We start from the raw sequence: 13,382 nt of genomic DNA on the forward strand, positions 1-13,382 counted from the left end.
TACTGCTGGTCACTTCTGGGGCGCAGCACGGTGTCAGAACAAGTAGGGACTAGATTTGCCTTAGCCAGGCAGCACCATCAACAGGACTTTTAACAGCTCGGTCGGCGGTGCTGACCAGAGCCACCGCGACCCAGTGCCTTACATTCCATGACCCAGTAATGGATCACAGTTTGAAAACCACTAAGCTAGGAGACTACTAGCAGTAAGGGAAACTTTCCCACACAAAATATTAAAAAGGGATTCTGTCCCAATCACCTACTGAGCCCATCACCAGAGAGCCTCTGGCCTGATCACTCCACAATCAGAGATGACAAGACAACCCACCTACCACTACTTTTGTTGCTATGAGGAACAGCTGGACAGGTAAGGAAGGCATGTAGGAGCCTATACAAAAGTACATGGATGGATAGAAATTAGTCAGAGTGGGGTGAGGAGCAGAATATGGAACTGATGGAATTTGGGTGAAGTGGAATAGAAACGACCTCCCATATATCATCTCTGATTGAGGCAGAAATTTTGAGGGCACCCTGTTAAAATTTTGACAGCACATCATGGAATTTAGCAGCATCCATAAGAACAGTTTAAGACCAATTTATGCCCAAAATATGTATATTTTAATCCCCTCAAAAAGAAAATTGAGTAGATTTGCTCAAATTATTGGCATGTATATCTTATAAAAAGGGTAATAAAGCACTATGATTGCGCTGTGATACAAGAGAAAAAGACGAATAGAGAACGGTAAAGCATTTTCTCTAGTTCTAGAAGGGAAGCAAGGAAAGGGAAGCTAAATATGCACTACTGAGAAAGTAACAAAGCAGAGTCTAAATTGGTGACAGGTGAACAAAGATATGGGCTAGCCATCAAAGACTTTTTTTATTAGTGTAACAGTATGATCACAGTTTGAGAGTATGCCCTTTTTCAAATATGAATTTTGCTAAGAAGCACATATAAATCTGTTTATGCATAGTTACTTTTGAGAAAGAGAAAAACAATTCCACTTTGAAAGCTTATGGTACATGTCCTCCAGTTTAAAATAATGCTGAAACTACTTTAATCTCCATCACTACTTTAACTCGCTGTGGAAAAAAGCACCCCATTCAATGCAATACTAGAGAAACACACACAAGAGATATGCATACAAAATTACATATGCATGCACTTATTGAACATTCCAAAAACCATGGTAATTGTGACAAGGTAAAGGGGATGCAGTCTGTAAAAGGTTCACAGGTCCCTGCCTCTCATGTTTGGTCAGGGCAAAGTACAGAAGTAAGGGGAATTTGCACCAAAGGATATCTAAGGGGAAAATTATGTCCACTCCCTTCTCAGCTGGCTAAAGCAGGGAAAGCCTACTGGAATTACTGCCCAATGCTTTTCAGTTGATTTGTTTTTGTTTTATGATAGTTTGTGGCTTGTTGTATTCTCCACAAACAAATGGAAAATTTCTTTTAGAGTTTTCTTTCTGCCAGTAGCAACTCCCATAATTCTGGATATCTGGGCTGCTCTCCTCTCACTATAGCTTCACAGAGGCAGATCAGCATTTTGGCTCTGCATACTCTTGCCATACTCCCTTTTCTCCTGCTTACCACCAGATGAGTTATTCCCAAACTGTAAAACCTGCATAATTTCACTAACAAAATATTCCAGAGACAATGTAACAACTATGTACATTAGACCAAGGGAAAAAACTGTTCTATCATAACAATTCCACTTGATATTTGACCCTTGGCTCTTGAGCCATCTAGGGTGGATAGAATTGTGGTAGATGCTACTTACAGAGAGGAAATTATTGGTAAGAAATTTTCATTCTGCAACCCAGAATCTCCCACGAATTCTGGATGTCCAGGAAGTAGCAAGAAGTGATCAGACAGAGAAAGTGTTGTGAAAACAGAATTCAATAGATAAGAAGCCCCCCTCTTTTCATGAGCTCAGTCAAAGGTCAATATTATTTCTGGGCTACCTCCTGCAGCCCCTTCCTGCCAAAGGAGGTCTTTGCAGAAGATAGATCCATCTTACAGCAATTAATGAAGGTATTAAATGTAGACCAAGCGGCCACTTTGCAAGTTTCTGAAGTGGACACACTTGCTTGTTCCACCCATGAAATTGCTAAGGATCTCATGTAGCACACCTTGATCCCTTCTGAGGCAGGAACCTCTGATGATTTGTAAGCTTCCACAATACACAGTCTAATCCACAAAGTGATAGAGGATTTGGAAGCTCTATGTCCATTTGGAAGGACATGAATAGGGAGCCCAATCTTCTCATGCATTCTGTAGATTTTCAATGCTCTTCAGACACCTTAAGATGTAAAACACCTTTTCAGTTTGGTGTTATGATTTTGGACAATAGGAAGGAAGCACAACCTTTTGGGAAGTGTTGAAAGAGGAATTCACCTTAGGAAGAAAGGATTCTAGCGTTCTGAGCATCACCTTGTCCTCATAGAACATGAAGTCAGGCTCTTGTATAAATAAGGCTCTGAAATTTACCTTGTGGGCAAGACAGCCACTAAGAAACAAGCCTTAATGGATAAAAGCAGCTGACACTGAAGTCATAGCTTGTCACAGCCTTCCATACTAGTGGTAGGTCCCATTTTAGAAAGAGTGGCCTGACCACTGGTTTGACTAGCTGGACAGCTCAAAGGAATCTGTGGATTGTCTGCCATGGAACCCAAAGACCCCACGAATAGCATGTTACTAAGAGCAGACACCTGAAGAGCAATGGTACTGTCTGTGCCTTTTTGGAGAAAACCCAAAATGTCTGGAATGCCAAGGTCTCTGGGATTTGCATTGTGCTCTTGGCACCAGTTGTAGAATCTGGACTAGTTAGAGAAGTATGCTTTTATTATCGATTTCCTCCTAAACGAAAACAATGTCTTGATGACTCTGAAGGACAGACTGAGACCACACTTCCGTCTCAACAGCCAGGCTGTGAACTGAAACTATCAGTTGAAAAAAAAAAAGAGGACATCTGGTCTCAATGGGAACTGGAGTGGGGGTTCTGGTTTTAGGTCTATCAGGTCTGAAAACCAAGGTGTTGGCCAATGAGGAATTACCACCATCTGTTCTCATCTTATTTTTGAGACCATCTTCCCCAATAGCCAACTGTACAACAAGGCATCTGTCCCCGGTTCTGGGGTTTGCCTCCCTTGTGAAATATTTTGGCATCTTTGTGTTCATGTGATTTGCAAACAAGTCATAGAATCATAGAATATCAGCATTGGAAGGGACCTCAGGAGGTAATCTAGTCCAACCCCCTACTCAAAGCAAGACCAATCCCCAAATAAATCATCCCAGCCAGGGCTTTATCAAGCCTGACCTTAAAAACCTCAAAGGAAAGAGATTCCATCACCTCCCTAGGTAACGCATTCCAGTGCTTCACCACCCTCCTAGTGAAAAAGTTTTTCCTAATATCCAACCTAAAACCTCCCCCACTGCAACTTGAGACCATTACTCCTCGTTCTGTCATCTGCTACCATTGAGAACAGTCTAGATCCATCCTCTTTGGAATCCCCTATCAGGTAGTTGAAAGCAAAATCCTTTCAAATCCCTCCTCACGCTTCTCTTCTGCAGACCAAATAATCCCAGTTCCCTCAGCCTCACCTCATAAGTCATGTGTTCCAGTCCCCTAATCATTTTTGTTGCCCTCTGCTGGACGCTTTCCACTTTTTCCACATTCTTGTAGAGTGAAGCCCAAAACTGGAGACAGTACTACAGATGAGGCCTCACCAATGTTGAGCAGAAGGGAACGATCACGTCCCTCGATCTGCCAGCAATGCCCCTACTTATATATCCCAAAATGCCATTGGCCTTCTTGGCAACAAGGGCACACTGTTGACTCATATCCAGCTTCTCGTCCACTATAATCCCTAAGTCGGTCAAAAGGAGGCTGAATGTTTGAATGAGGAGATCAAAAACCTTTTGATTCAGGCACCACTCGGAGTTGTTGACCCTACGCCTGTTGAACAGCCTGCCTTTTGGATCAGATCCCAGACATAGAACACTCTGAAGGAAAGGAGGAACTGTTCTGCTGACCTCATTATTTCCAGCGCTACCATGTGTAGCATCAGTCTCCTTGTTTCCCCTTTGTTGTTTAAATATGCAATTGTAGTTGTATTATCTGACTGACCCAGGACATGGTTCCCCCTTACGGTGAGCTGGAACCTTTGCAAAGCTAACTTGACTGCTCTCAGCTTTTTCCTACTGGCTCCAGATACCCTGGGTTGTTTAGGTCTTCAAGTGAACTCCCCAGCCCTCCAGATTGTCATCAGTTGTGAATACTAAAGGATATGGAAGGAGATGTGCCTTTGTGGACACTGTTTGTGGACTGAACACCTCTGTCAGAATCTATACTTGATCTTTCACATATTCTGGGGAGTGGTCCTACACCCTGAGAATCAAGGCTTGAAGGCTTCTTATGCATGGAATGATCCTTATGCACAAAACCAGGAGTCCTAGCAGTTGGAAGCATAATGCTATGGCAGGTCTCCTGTGACTCTGGAACAAGATGATAAATTCCTGGATTTTCTGAAACCTTTCTAATGATTGGTAGATCTTTGCTACCGAGATGTGTATTTTTGCCCCCATATGGATGGAACCAGGAAATCTTTCTTGGCATTGATAATGAAGCTGTGCGCCTGGGAGAGACACAATGTCTGAGACATGGCCCTGTGCACTGGTGATCAAGATGGAGCTCTAATCAGAATGTCATCCAGGAAAGGATACAGCTGACTTCTCTACAACCTGAGTGTGGCTGTTTATCATTACCAATATCATTGTAAAAACTCTGGAGGCCAAGGACAGGCCAAATGGAAGTGTTCAAGTACTGATAATGTTTCCTGCTGTAAGCGAACCTCAGAAGTCTGCAGTGGCACCATCTAATGGGGATATGCATCCACTGGATCTACTGAAGTCAAGAAGTCCCCCTGGGATAGGGATGACTCCGTAGAGGTCAGGATCTCCATCTGAAACTTAGTTTTCTTCATCCACTTGTTGAACTGCTTTACGTTTAGAATGGCTCTGATAACCCTCATGAAAAACAATGAAAAACATGGAGTAGAGCCTAGACATCCTTTCTTCTGAAATTACACACACTATCATTCTTATAACCAGAAGATGAGATCCTTGGTTCTGGATCAGATTGTGGTTTATAGGGTCATTGGAGCTGCATGACTGGATGAAGAAAAGATAGGACAGAGCCTCTAGCTCGAGGGAGTATCTGTGGCTGTCTCCCTGACCCATTTGTCTGTGGTCAGTGGAAGCCATTCCTCTAGGAAATGGGAAATTCTTCCCCCTAGCGGCAGTTCTGGGCGAAAGCAGATATGATCTTTTTCATGAAGTAAATCTGGGGAAGAGAGGGAGGGTTAAAGTCCCTCTAGACTTCCCAGCCGGGACCTCGATTTCACAGTTTTTCCTTGGAGAATCTGTTGTACTTTTGCTAGTACCTCCATGAGAATGGTGAGCGAAAGGAGTGCCTCTATCTGAAAGCTGGTCTGTACTCTCTCCTGGGAGCACTTAGTGGGGCAGGGAGAGACTGTCTGGATTTTGCTGCATCAACCACCACCTTCTCCAGCTTTTCTCCAAAAAGGATGGAGCCTCTAAACTCAGCCAAGCATAGGACCTGTTTAAAGTGAGTGTCCACCTTCCACGGACACAGCCATAGGTGGTGCCAGGCTATTGAGCTGGAAGTCATGGCTCAGTCTGAGAATCTCAGTGCCTCCATTGAGGCACCAGCACCAAATGCTGTTGCCAGGGACACCTGCTTTAAAAAGGAACCAAAGTCGGGTGATCTCTGTCCTTACGGGCATTGAGATTTCCAGCCAGGAAAGAAATACTTTTGCAAAGCAGGTAGCTGCCCAGGGTGCTCAAAGGGTGTCTGAAGCTTCAAAATCCTTTTTGAGAGTGGCCTCCATCTTTCTATCCATGTTTATTAGTGGTTCTTCTGGTACAACTCCCCCTCTGAGGGAATAACCAAATATCACTGGAGGGACGCTATAGCGGCATCCACTCTCGGTATCTCAGTAATAGACCCCTTTGGTTTTTGAATGTTACAGAGCCTACGATCGCTCCTATTAATGTGCTTGCCTGCATCGGGTTTGTTTCATCATCCCTACTCACTTCCTTGAAGAAGGAATAATGGGGTATTGCAACCTCGGGGGATGATTTTGTGGAGAGAAATTTGTTCTGAGGCTTACTCTCAGGAGCCTGCTCAGGTTGGATTTGAATCATGGAAACAATGTTGTTGCTTGAAATTTCGCCGAGGGGGGGGGGTGACAACATGAAAAAACCAAAACACACCCTTTTGTTACATTCCCCCTCCCCGCATTCCGTTGGGATTCAGATCTGAACAGCTCACCTTCCTAAGTGGAGGAGGGGGAGGAAGAGGAGTCCGAAAACTCATCTCCTGGATTTTGTGTATTTTTTCCTCTTTCTTTTTTTCCTTTTTGGATTTTTAATCTTTTTATGCAGGCTTTGGGAACACAGAAACTGTTGCAGCTTTGTAAGGCTTTTTGTTGCTTACCTTCCTGGAGTCCTCTTCAGAGGTTTGACTCCGAATCCTCTCTCGCTGGGTCTCCTTATTGGTGGGAGTGGGGAACTCACTGTCCGAGTCCTCCTGGTTGGCTTGGGAGGGAGGACCCTGCTTCTTTCCCCAGGGCACTCAGGACCCACAAGGCTCCCCTCATTGTTCTGCACTAGGTCCCCTGGGATTTATCCCAGGAGTCAGGTGGTCAGGATCCTCCTCATGTTTAGAGCCTCTCCCTGCTCTGCACTGGGGTTCTTGGTCCATTTTTCCCAGACTGGAGTTGAGGACCACAACTGCCTATCTGACTTATAGACCCAGAACCTAACAGAGTTAGGGTCAGTTGGCTGGGTACTACTCAACATTTACGGAGCCCGGGAAGGTGCTTCATGGACAGAACACTGCTTGGATTTAGTCCTGTGCTTTCTTGGCTGCTCTGCCATGTCTGGAAGGGAAAGAGGAGCAAGCAGGGAGCAGAGGCTCAAGGTGGATTAAACCCCCGAGGGATTACCTGACCTAGGGAGGAGGAGTAACTTCTCCTCACTGCCCAAAAGCTGGACAGAAAAAGCTCAAATTGCAAAGTAAGGACGGAAGCAACAGAAACTGCTCCAGTCTGCTGCCATGGAGGCAGCAGGAAATCTGCTGGCAAGTGAGAGTGGAGGGGGCATGGCCAGAGTGTGTGGAGCCAAACATCGATCCACCTCCATAAAGCTGCAGAGAAAGAAGAGTAGCCCAGACATCCAGAACCATGGAAGACACTGGGCTTCAGAAAGGATATTAAAGAGACTAAGGGCTTGTCTATACAGTGTAGTAGTCCACACCAAAGGAATGGAGATTCTAATACACACTAGCATGTTGCACACTAACTGAAGTGTGGACCCTGCTGGCATGCACTAAAAGTTCTCTGGAGTCCTATTTCACATAAGCCAATTAGTGCACAATACATATGGGTGCACTAGAACTTACACACCTTTGGTGAGGACTAATGCACAGTATAGACAACCCCTGATGCTTGGAAATTTATTTCCTTTCCCTCACTGATGAAATCACCCACCAGCTTACGCTACTAGACAGAGAAGAAAAGGTTAAAGCAGCAAGGTGTGTTTATTATACATGAAATTTAGCAGAGGGACATTCACGTACTCTAAGGCCATAAGGGACCATTTGATAGGGCAGAAGCAGTAGATGTGATATATTTCAATTTAGTAAAGCTTTTGATACTATGTCACATGACCTTCTCATAAGCAAACTAGAGAACTATAGCCCAGATGAATCTACAATAAGGTGGATGCACAACTGGAAAACCATACTCAGAGTAGTTATCAATGGTTCACAGTCACGCTGCAAAAGCCTATCAAGAGAGGTCCCGCAGGGATCTGTCCTGGAGCTGGTTCTATTCAATATTATCATAAATTATTTGGATAATGGTATAGAGAGTACACTTATAAAGTCTGTGGATGATACCAATCTGGGAGGGGCTGCAAGTGCTTTGGAGACAGAATTAGAATTCAAAATGATCTTGACAAACTTGAAACATGGTCTGAAGTAAATAGGATGAAATTCAATAAGGACAAATGTAAAGAACTACACTTAGCAAGGAATAATCAGTTGTACAAATAGAAATTGGGAAATGACTGCCTAGGAAGGAATACTGCATAAAGGAATCTGGGGGTCATAATGAATCACAAACTAAATATGAGTCAACAATGTAATACTGTTGCAACTAAAGCAAACATCATTCTGGGATGTATTAGTAGGAGTGTTGTAGAAAGACACAAGAAGTAATTCTTCCACTCTACTCAGCACCAAAGAGACTTCAGTTGGAGTACTGTGTCCAGTTCTGGTCACCACACTTCAGGAAAGATGTGGACAAAAGGTAGAAAGTCCGGAGGAGAGCAACAAAACGATTAAAGGTCTAGAAAATATGAGTGGGGGGACATGATAACAGTCTTCAAGTATGTAAAAGGTTGTTATAAAGAGAAGGGTGATAAATTGTGTTCCTTATTCTCTGAGGACAGGAGAAGAAGTAATAGGCTTACATTGCAGCAAGGGAGATTTAGGTTAGAGATTAGGAAAAACTTCGTAACTGTAAGGGTAGTTAAGCTCTGGAACAAATTGCCTAGGGAGGTTATGGAATCTCCATCTGTGGAGGTTTTTAACTACAGGTTGAACAAACACCTGACAGGGATGGCCTAGATAATACTTGGTCCTGCCTCAGTGAAGGGGAATGGGTGACCTATTGAGATCCCTTCAAGTCGTACATTTCTATGATTGTGATCAAGTTTGACCTACTGTATAGCAAAGGCCATAGAACTTCCCCAAAATAATTCCTAGAGCATTTTTTTTAGAAAAACATACAATTTAAAAGTGATCAGTAATGGAGAATCCAGTAAAACCCTTGGTGAAAACATGTTCAGAGATCACTAGATATCTGTGAATTGAGAAGTTGACTATCATTTGTCACACAACATTCAACAGACCGCTTTGTAAACTTCAAATATAGGTACTTTCCATAGTTTGGTCCATGAGGTGGCTAATACTTATTCCTTCTCCTCTGACACTCTCTTTATAAACTGCACTATTTGACCCAGTCCTGAAAACACTTATGAGAGGTACTTAATTTTACACGACTAGCCTTATTGACTATGGGACTATTCATACGTAAACACTTGTAAGATCATAATTCTAGTGATCAATGTTTAAAGTTTCCTCAAAACATATAATCATAATGTAGCAAAGATCAGCACACATTCAGAATAGCAGCAATTGGACATTTTCCCTTCTCTCAGTACAACTGCATCTGATTGAATGAGTAACATGGCTGGAGGCTTATCCTGGAGTATTTGGCCTGATGATTTTTTCCCCTTCTTTTGACATAAAATAATAGAAAAAGATGGTTACAGTCTTTAAAAAAGTACAATCTGCAAATCATTGTTCTTTAAAATACATTTACACCAAAACGAACAATCACCTCTTCCTCAAGTCTGCCATCACGCAAGGTTGGTGGTATCCCTGGATGCTTTGCTGTCAGTAGTTCCATCAGGTTGTGTGTAGAATGAAGTCTCTTCACATAGAGAAAAGCAACAATTATCATGAAACACAATATACTGTATTATCTGGTACAGCAACAATGAAATCATTAGTGGAATCCCAGAACAAGGCTACTTATGAGAATAATAATAAATATTTCATTTAAAGGTAGGGCTTTCCTCTGTGAATCGTAAAGTACCTTATGAAGGTGGGTACGTATTATTATCCCCGCTTACAGAGAGCAAAAATGGGAGAACTAGGTTACCTGACTCCCCCAAGATCTCACAGCAAATCAGTGAGAAAGTCTAAAAAAGAACCCAGGTCTTTGATTCTCTGCTTTGTACTCTATATACTGGATCACAGCTGTTCCCCTTAAAGCCCTCGTGAGATGCAAGGCTTTTATCTTAAAATTTATTCTTTTATAAATTATTTTTAAAAACTAAATATGGAAAGAAGTTGTTTATATGTCCCAAAAATAGACAAACTTCAGAAAAGTGGGAAAAAAAATTATGAACTCTGAGCAGCTTCTGCCATTTTTCTTAAGTTACAGTAGTATAGTTTCATTAACATCATTATTGTTATATTAAAGTCAGAGTTTAAGGCCACAAGAGACCATCAGATCATTTACTCTGACCTCCTTTGTAACACAGGCCACTAAATACCATCCAATTACCCCACAACAAGCCCAGCAACCAGAATTAGACCAAAGTATTACAATCTTCAGGAGACTAAACTATTGTGTGGCACAAGATGGACAAAGGTGCACCACTGCCCAAGGTTCCTGCAATGTCAGGGAATTTATTTAGTGAGAGATACTCAGACATCAACAGAGGCAGTTTGATATACTGGTACAGATATGATTAATGAGAGGTAGATCGCGCTTGAATTGACAAAACAAAAATATTACACTGGGTGCAATAAACATGACCAAAGCAACTCCACATTGGTGAAAAGTTCTGTGTTAGAGAACCTCAATGGAGGACAATGACTTGAAATAATATTTCATTTCCCTTTGTGGCCGTAAGTGGTAAGAGAACCAACAGGCAAGTAGCTCACTTCTGAGTTGTCATTATCATGACATAATACATAAACATGCTTCTGCTGTAAGACAAAAGAAAGTTGGTCCAAATTTACCTTGTTGAACATGTTCTTTAAATATAAAATATCATCTGCAGTTGCTGGTTATTCACATAATATAAATACAGTTTCCTAAAGGGATACTGTCAATACTTTTTTATTCTTTCTTGTCTTATAATGCTCTTAGAGGTATAATTTCTTGTGATATAACAATTTGACTTGGTTCCATTTATACTTCTCCAGGAACTATCACAGCTGCCTTTTGTCTATTTCTCTGTCTGTATTCTAGTACCACTGATGTTAGCAGTGATATGCAAGACTCCAAGATTACAGCTTGTTAAATTCTATTGTAGACCAGCAGGCAAAGCTCACATTGTTTTTTGGTGCATCACTAAAAATTAGAGGCAAGGCCTTATACAAATTTTTTGTTGCACTATGGTGGCTTTAAACAAGAAATCTGTAGTTCCATGGACTTGTCATAGAACACAATGTTTAGAGCAGTGGTTTTCAAATTTTTTTTGGGGGGGGGGGGGGGGGGGAGCCAGTGCTCGGTGTGGGGGCAGTGCACGGAGTCCTGTGGCCCTGCCACCTAGGAGCTAGACCTGCTGCTGGCTGCTTCCAGAGTGCAGTGTGGTGTCAGAACAGGTAGGAACTAGCCTGCCTTAGCCAGCCTGGTCAGCTGTGCTGACCAGAGCCACCGTGACCCAGTGCCTTACATTCTGTGACCCGGTACTGGGTCCCGAACCGCAGTTTGAAAACTACTGGTTTACAGTATGTTATATTTGAAGACAGAACAAGTTAACAGTGTCCCTTTGGCAAGCCCCTATGAGAAATAGCTGCATAAGAAATTTAACTGTGATACAAGAACAGTCAAGTACACGTTGACATGTCTATTTTAAAAATGCCTGTGAACTTAAATTCATACTCACTTGCAGCGAATCTGTTTTGAGCTTTTCTTTGTGCTCTTCAGAGGAACGCAACACCTCCCTGTACAGGTCTGCTGCCAATGCATATTCATCTGAAGAATTCAAATCCACTTAGAACCAATGCAACATTATTTCTATCTCCAAATGGCCACAAATGGCCATCATCTATGACAGAGGTGGTCAAACTATGGCCTGGGGGCCGCATCTGGTCCTCCAGATGTTTTAATCCAGTCCTCGAGCTCCCACTGGGGAGCAGGGTCCGGGGCTTGCCTCACTCTGGCACTCCAGCCGGGGAGCGGGGTCAGGGGCTTGCCCCACTCCGCGCTGCTCCCAGAAGCAGCAGCATGCCCCCCTCCAGCTCCTACGTGTAGGGGCAGCCAAGGGGCTCCGCACAGTACCCCCGCCCCAACCGCTGTCCCCACAGCTCCCATTGGCCAGGAACCACAGCCAATGGGAGCTGTGGGGTGGTGCCTGCAGACAGGGCAGTGCACAGAGCCATCTGGCAGGAGCTGGAGCATCTCCACAGGAGCTGGAGGGGGGACATGCTGCTGTTTCTGGGAGCTACTTGAAGTGCTGCCAGGAGCCTGCACCCCTGACCCTGCCCATGCCCCCCCATGCCCCAGCCCTGATCCCCCTCCCACCAGCCAAAACCCTCAGTCCCAGCCCATCCTCTTACACTCCCAACCCCTCATCCCCAGCTCCATCCCAGAGCCCTCCCCTCTTCCCCACCCCGCATCCCAACCCCCTGCCTCAGTCCAGAGTCTCCCCCTGAACTCCTCATTTTGGCCCCACTCCAGAGTCCACACCCCCCAGACGGAGCCCTCACCCCAACAACCAATTTCATGAGCATTCATGGTCCGCCATACAATTTCCATACCCAGATGTGGCCCTTGGGCCAAAAAGTTTGCCCACCCCTGATCTATAACATATGTAAGATGCCTTCAGAGGAACCATCTACTATTTACTTACTGATTTTTTGGTTTTGTAAATTGCCTATTTTAAAACACCAATTGAAGAAGAATGTTTTACTCAACATAGTGGAGTTTTACTCTGAAAAGTAAGTCTAAGAATGGCATTGTGGGGTACCATATTTGTTGTTTCTCAGTGACTTCCAGAGCAAACAGTTTCAGTTTCCAAGTTAAACATGGTTTTCGCAATTGTCAAACCTGAAAACTCATGATGATTTCAGAGTCAAGCAGAATTCTACAAGTCATATTTTCAAACTTCAAATTCAGCCCTAATACGAACCCATCTGTTACAACACCCACTGCACTGGTGCAACTAAATGCAGAATTTGCCAATTCATGACTATGAATCACCAGTATCAATAATACAGTATCAATGAATAGTCACTGGGGCAGGGAAAGAATGATTCTATAGCCTGGTGATTAGGACACTCACCAAGGAAGTGGGAGACTCAGTTTCAATGGCTCTGCTCCAATGGCTAATAATTATTTATAAAAAGTGGAGCAGCTTCAACAGGAGAGATTAAGAAAGACACATACCACAATGTCCCATAGCCCAATGGCTAGAGAATTCTCCTACAATATAGGAGACCCATGTTCAAATCCCTTCTTCACATAACGCAGAGGGAGGAGTTGAACTCATGTTTCCTGCATCCCAGATGAGTTCCCTAACCACTGGGCTAAAGATTTTAAAGGAAGCCACCTCCTACTACAAGCTCACCCCATTCTCCCCACTGACCTTTTTGTGAATCTAGTCCTCTGCTTTTGTCAAAATTCCCACAGTCACAATGTTTTATTTCGAAGCACTAAATTATTTTGATTTGCCAAAAAATTTCATTTTCAGTTTTCAGAATTATCACTAAACCAA

The 13,382-nt window shown here is 43.3% G+C and overlaps 1 protein-coding gene across 12 annotated transcripts in view; it reads right to left on the reverse strand.

Annotated features, from left to right (window-relative positions):
• SHPRH (SNF2 histone linker PHD RING helicase) overlaps window positions 1–13,382 on the reverse strand; it is a 141,002-nt gene that overhangs the window by 58,369 nt on the left and 69,251 nt on the right. For all 12 annotated transcript variants that reach the window (XM_073337550.1, XM_073337542.1, XM_073337547.1 and 9 more), the window contains 2 exons: window positions 11,553–11,641; window positions 9,488–9,580 (listed from right to left, as the gene is read on the reverse strand). In XM_073337550.1, coding sequence (XP_073193651.1) covers window positions 9,488–9,580; window positions 11,553–11,641 — 182 coding nt within the window. The remainder of the gene's footprint in view (window positions 1–9,487; window positions 9,581–11,552; window positions 11,642–13,382) is intronic.

The sequence above is a fragment of the Lepidochelys kempii genome, chromosome 3, assembly GCF_965140265.1.
Source record: "Lepidochelys kempii isolate rLepKem1 chromosome 3, rLepKem1.hap2, whole genome shotgun sequence".
Taxonomy (NCBI): Eukaryota; Metazoa; Chordata; order Testudines; family Cheloniidae; genus Lepidochelys; species Lepidochelys kempii.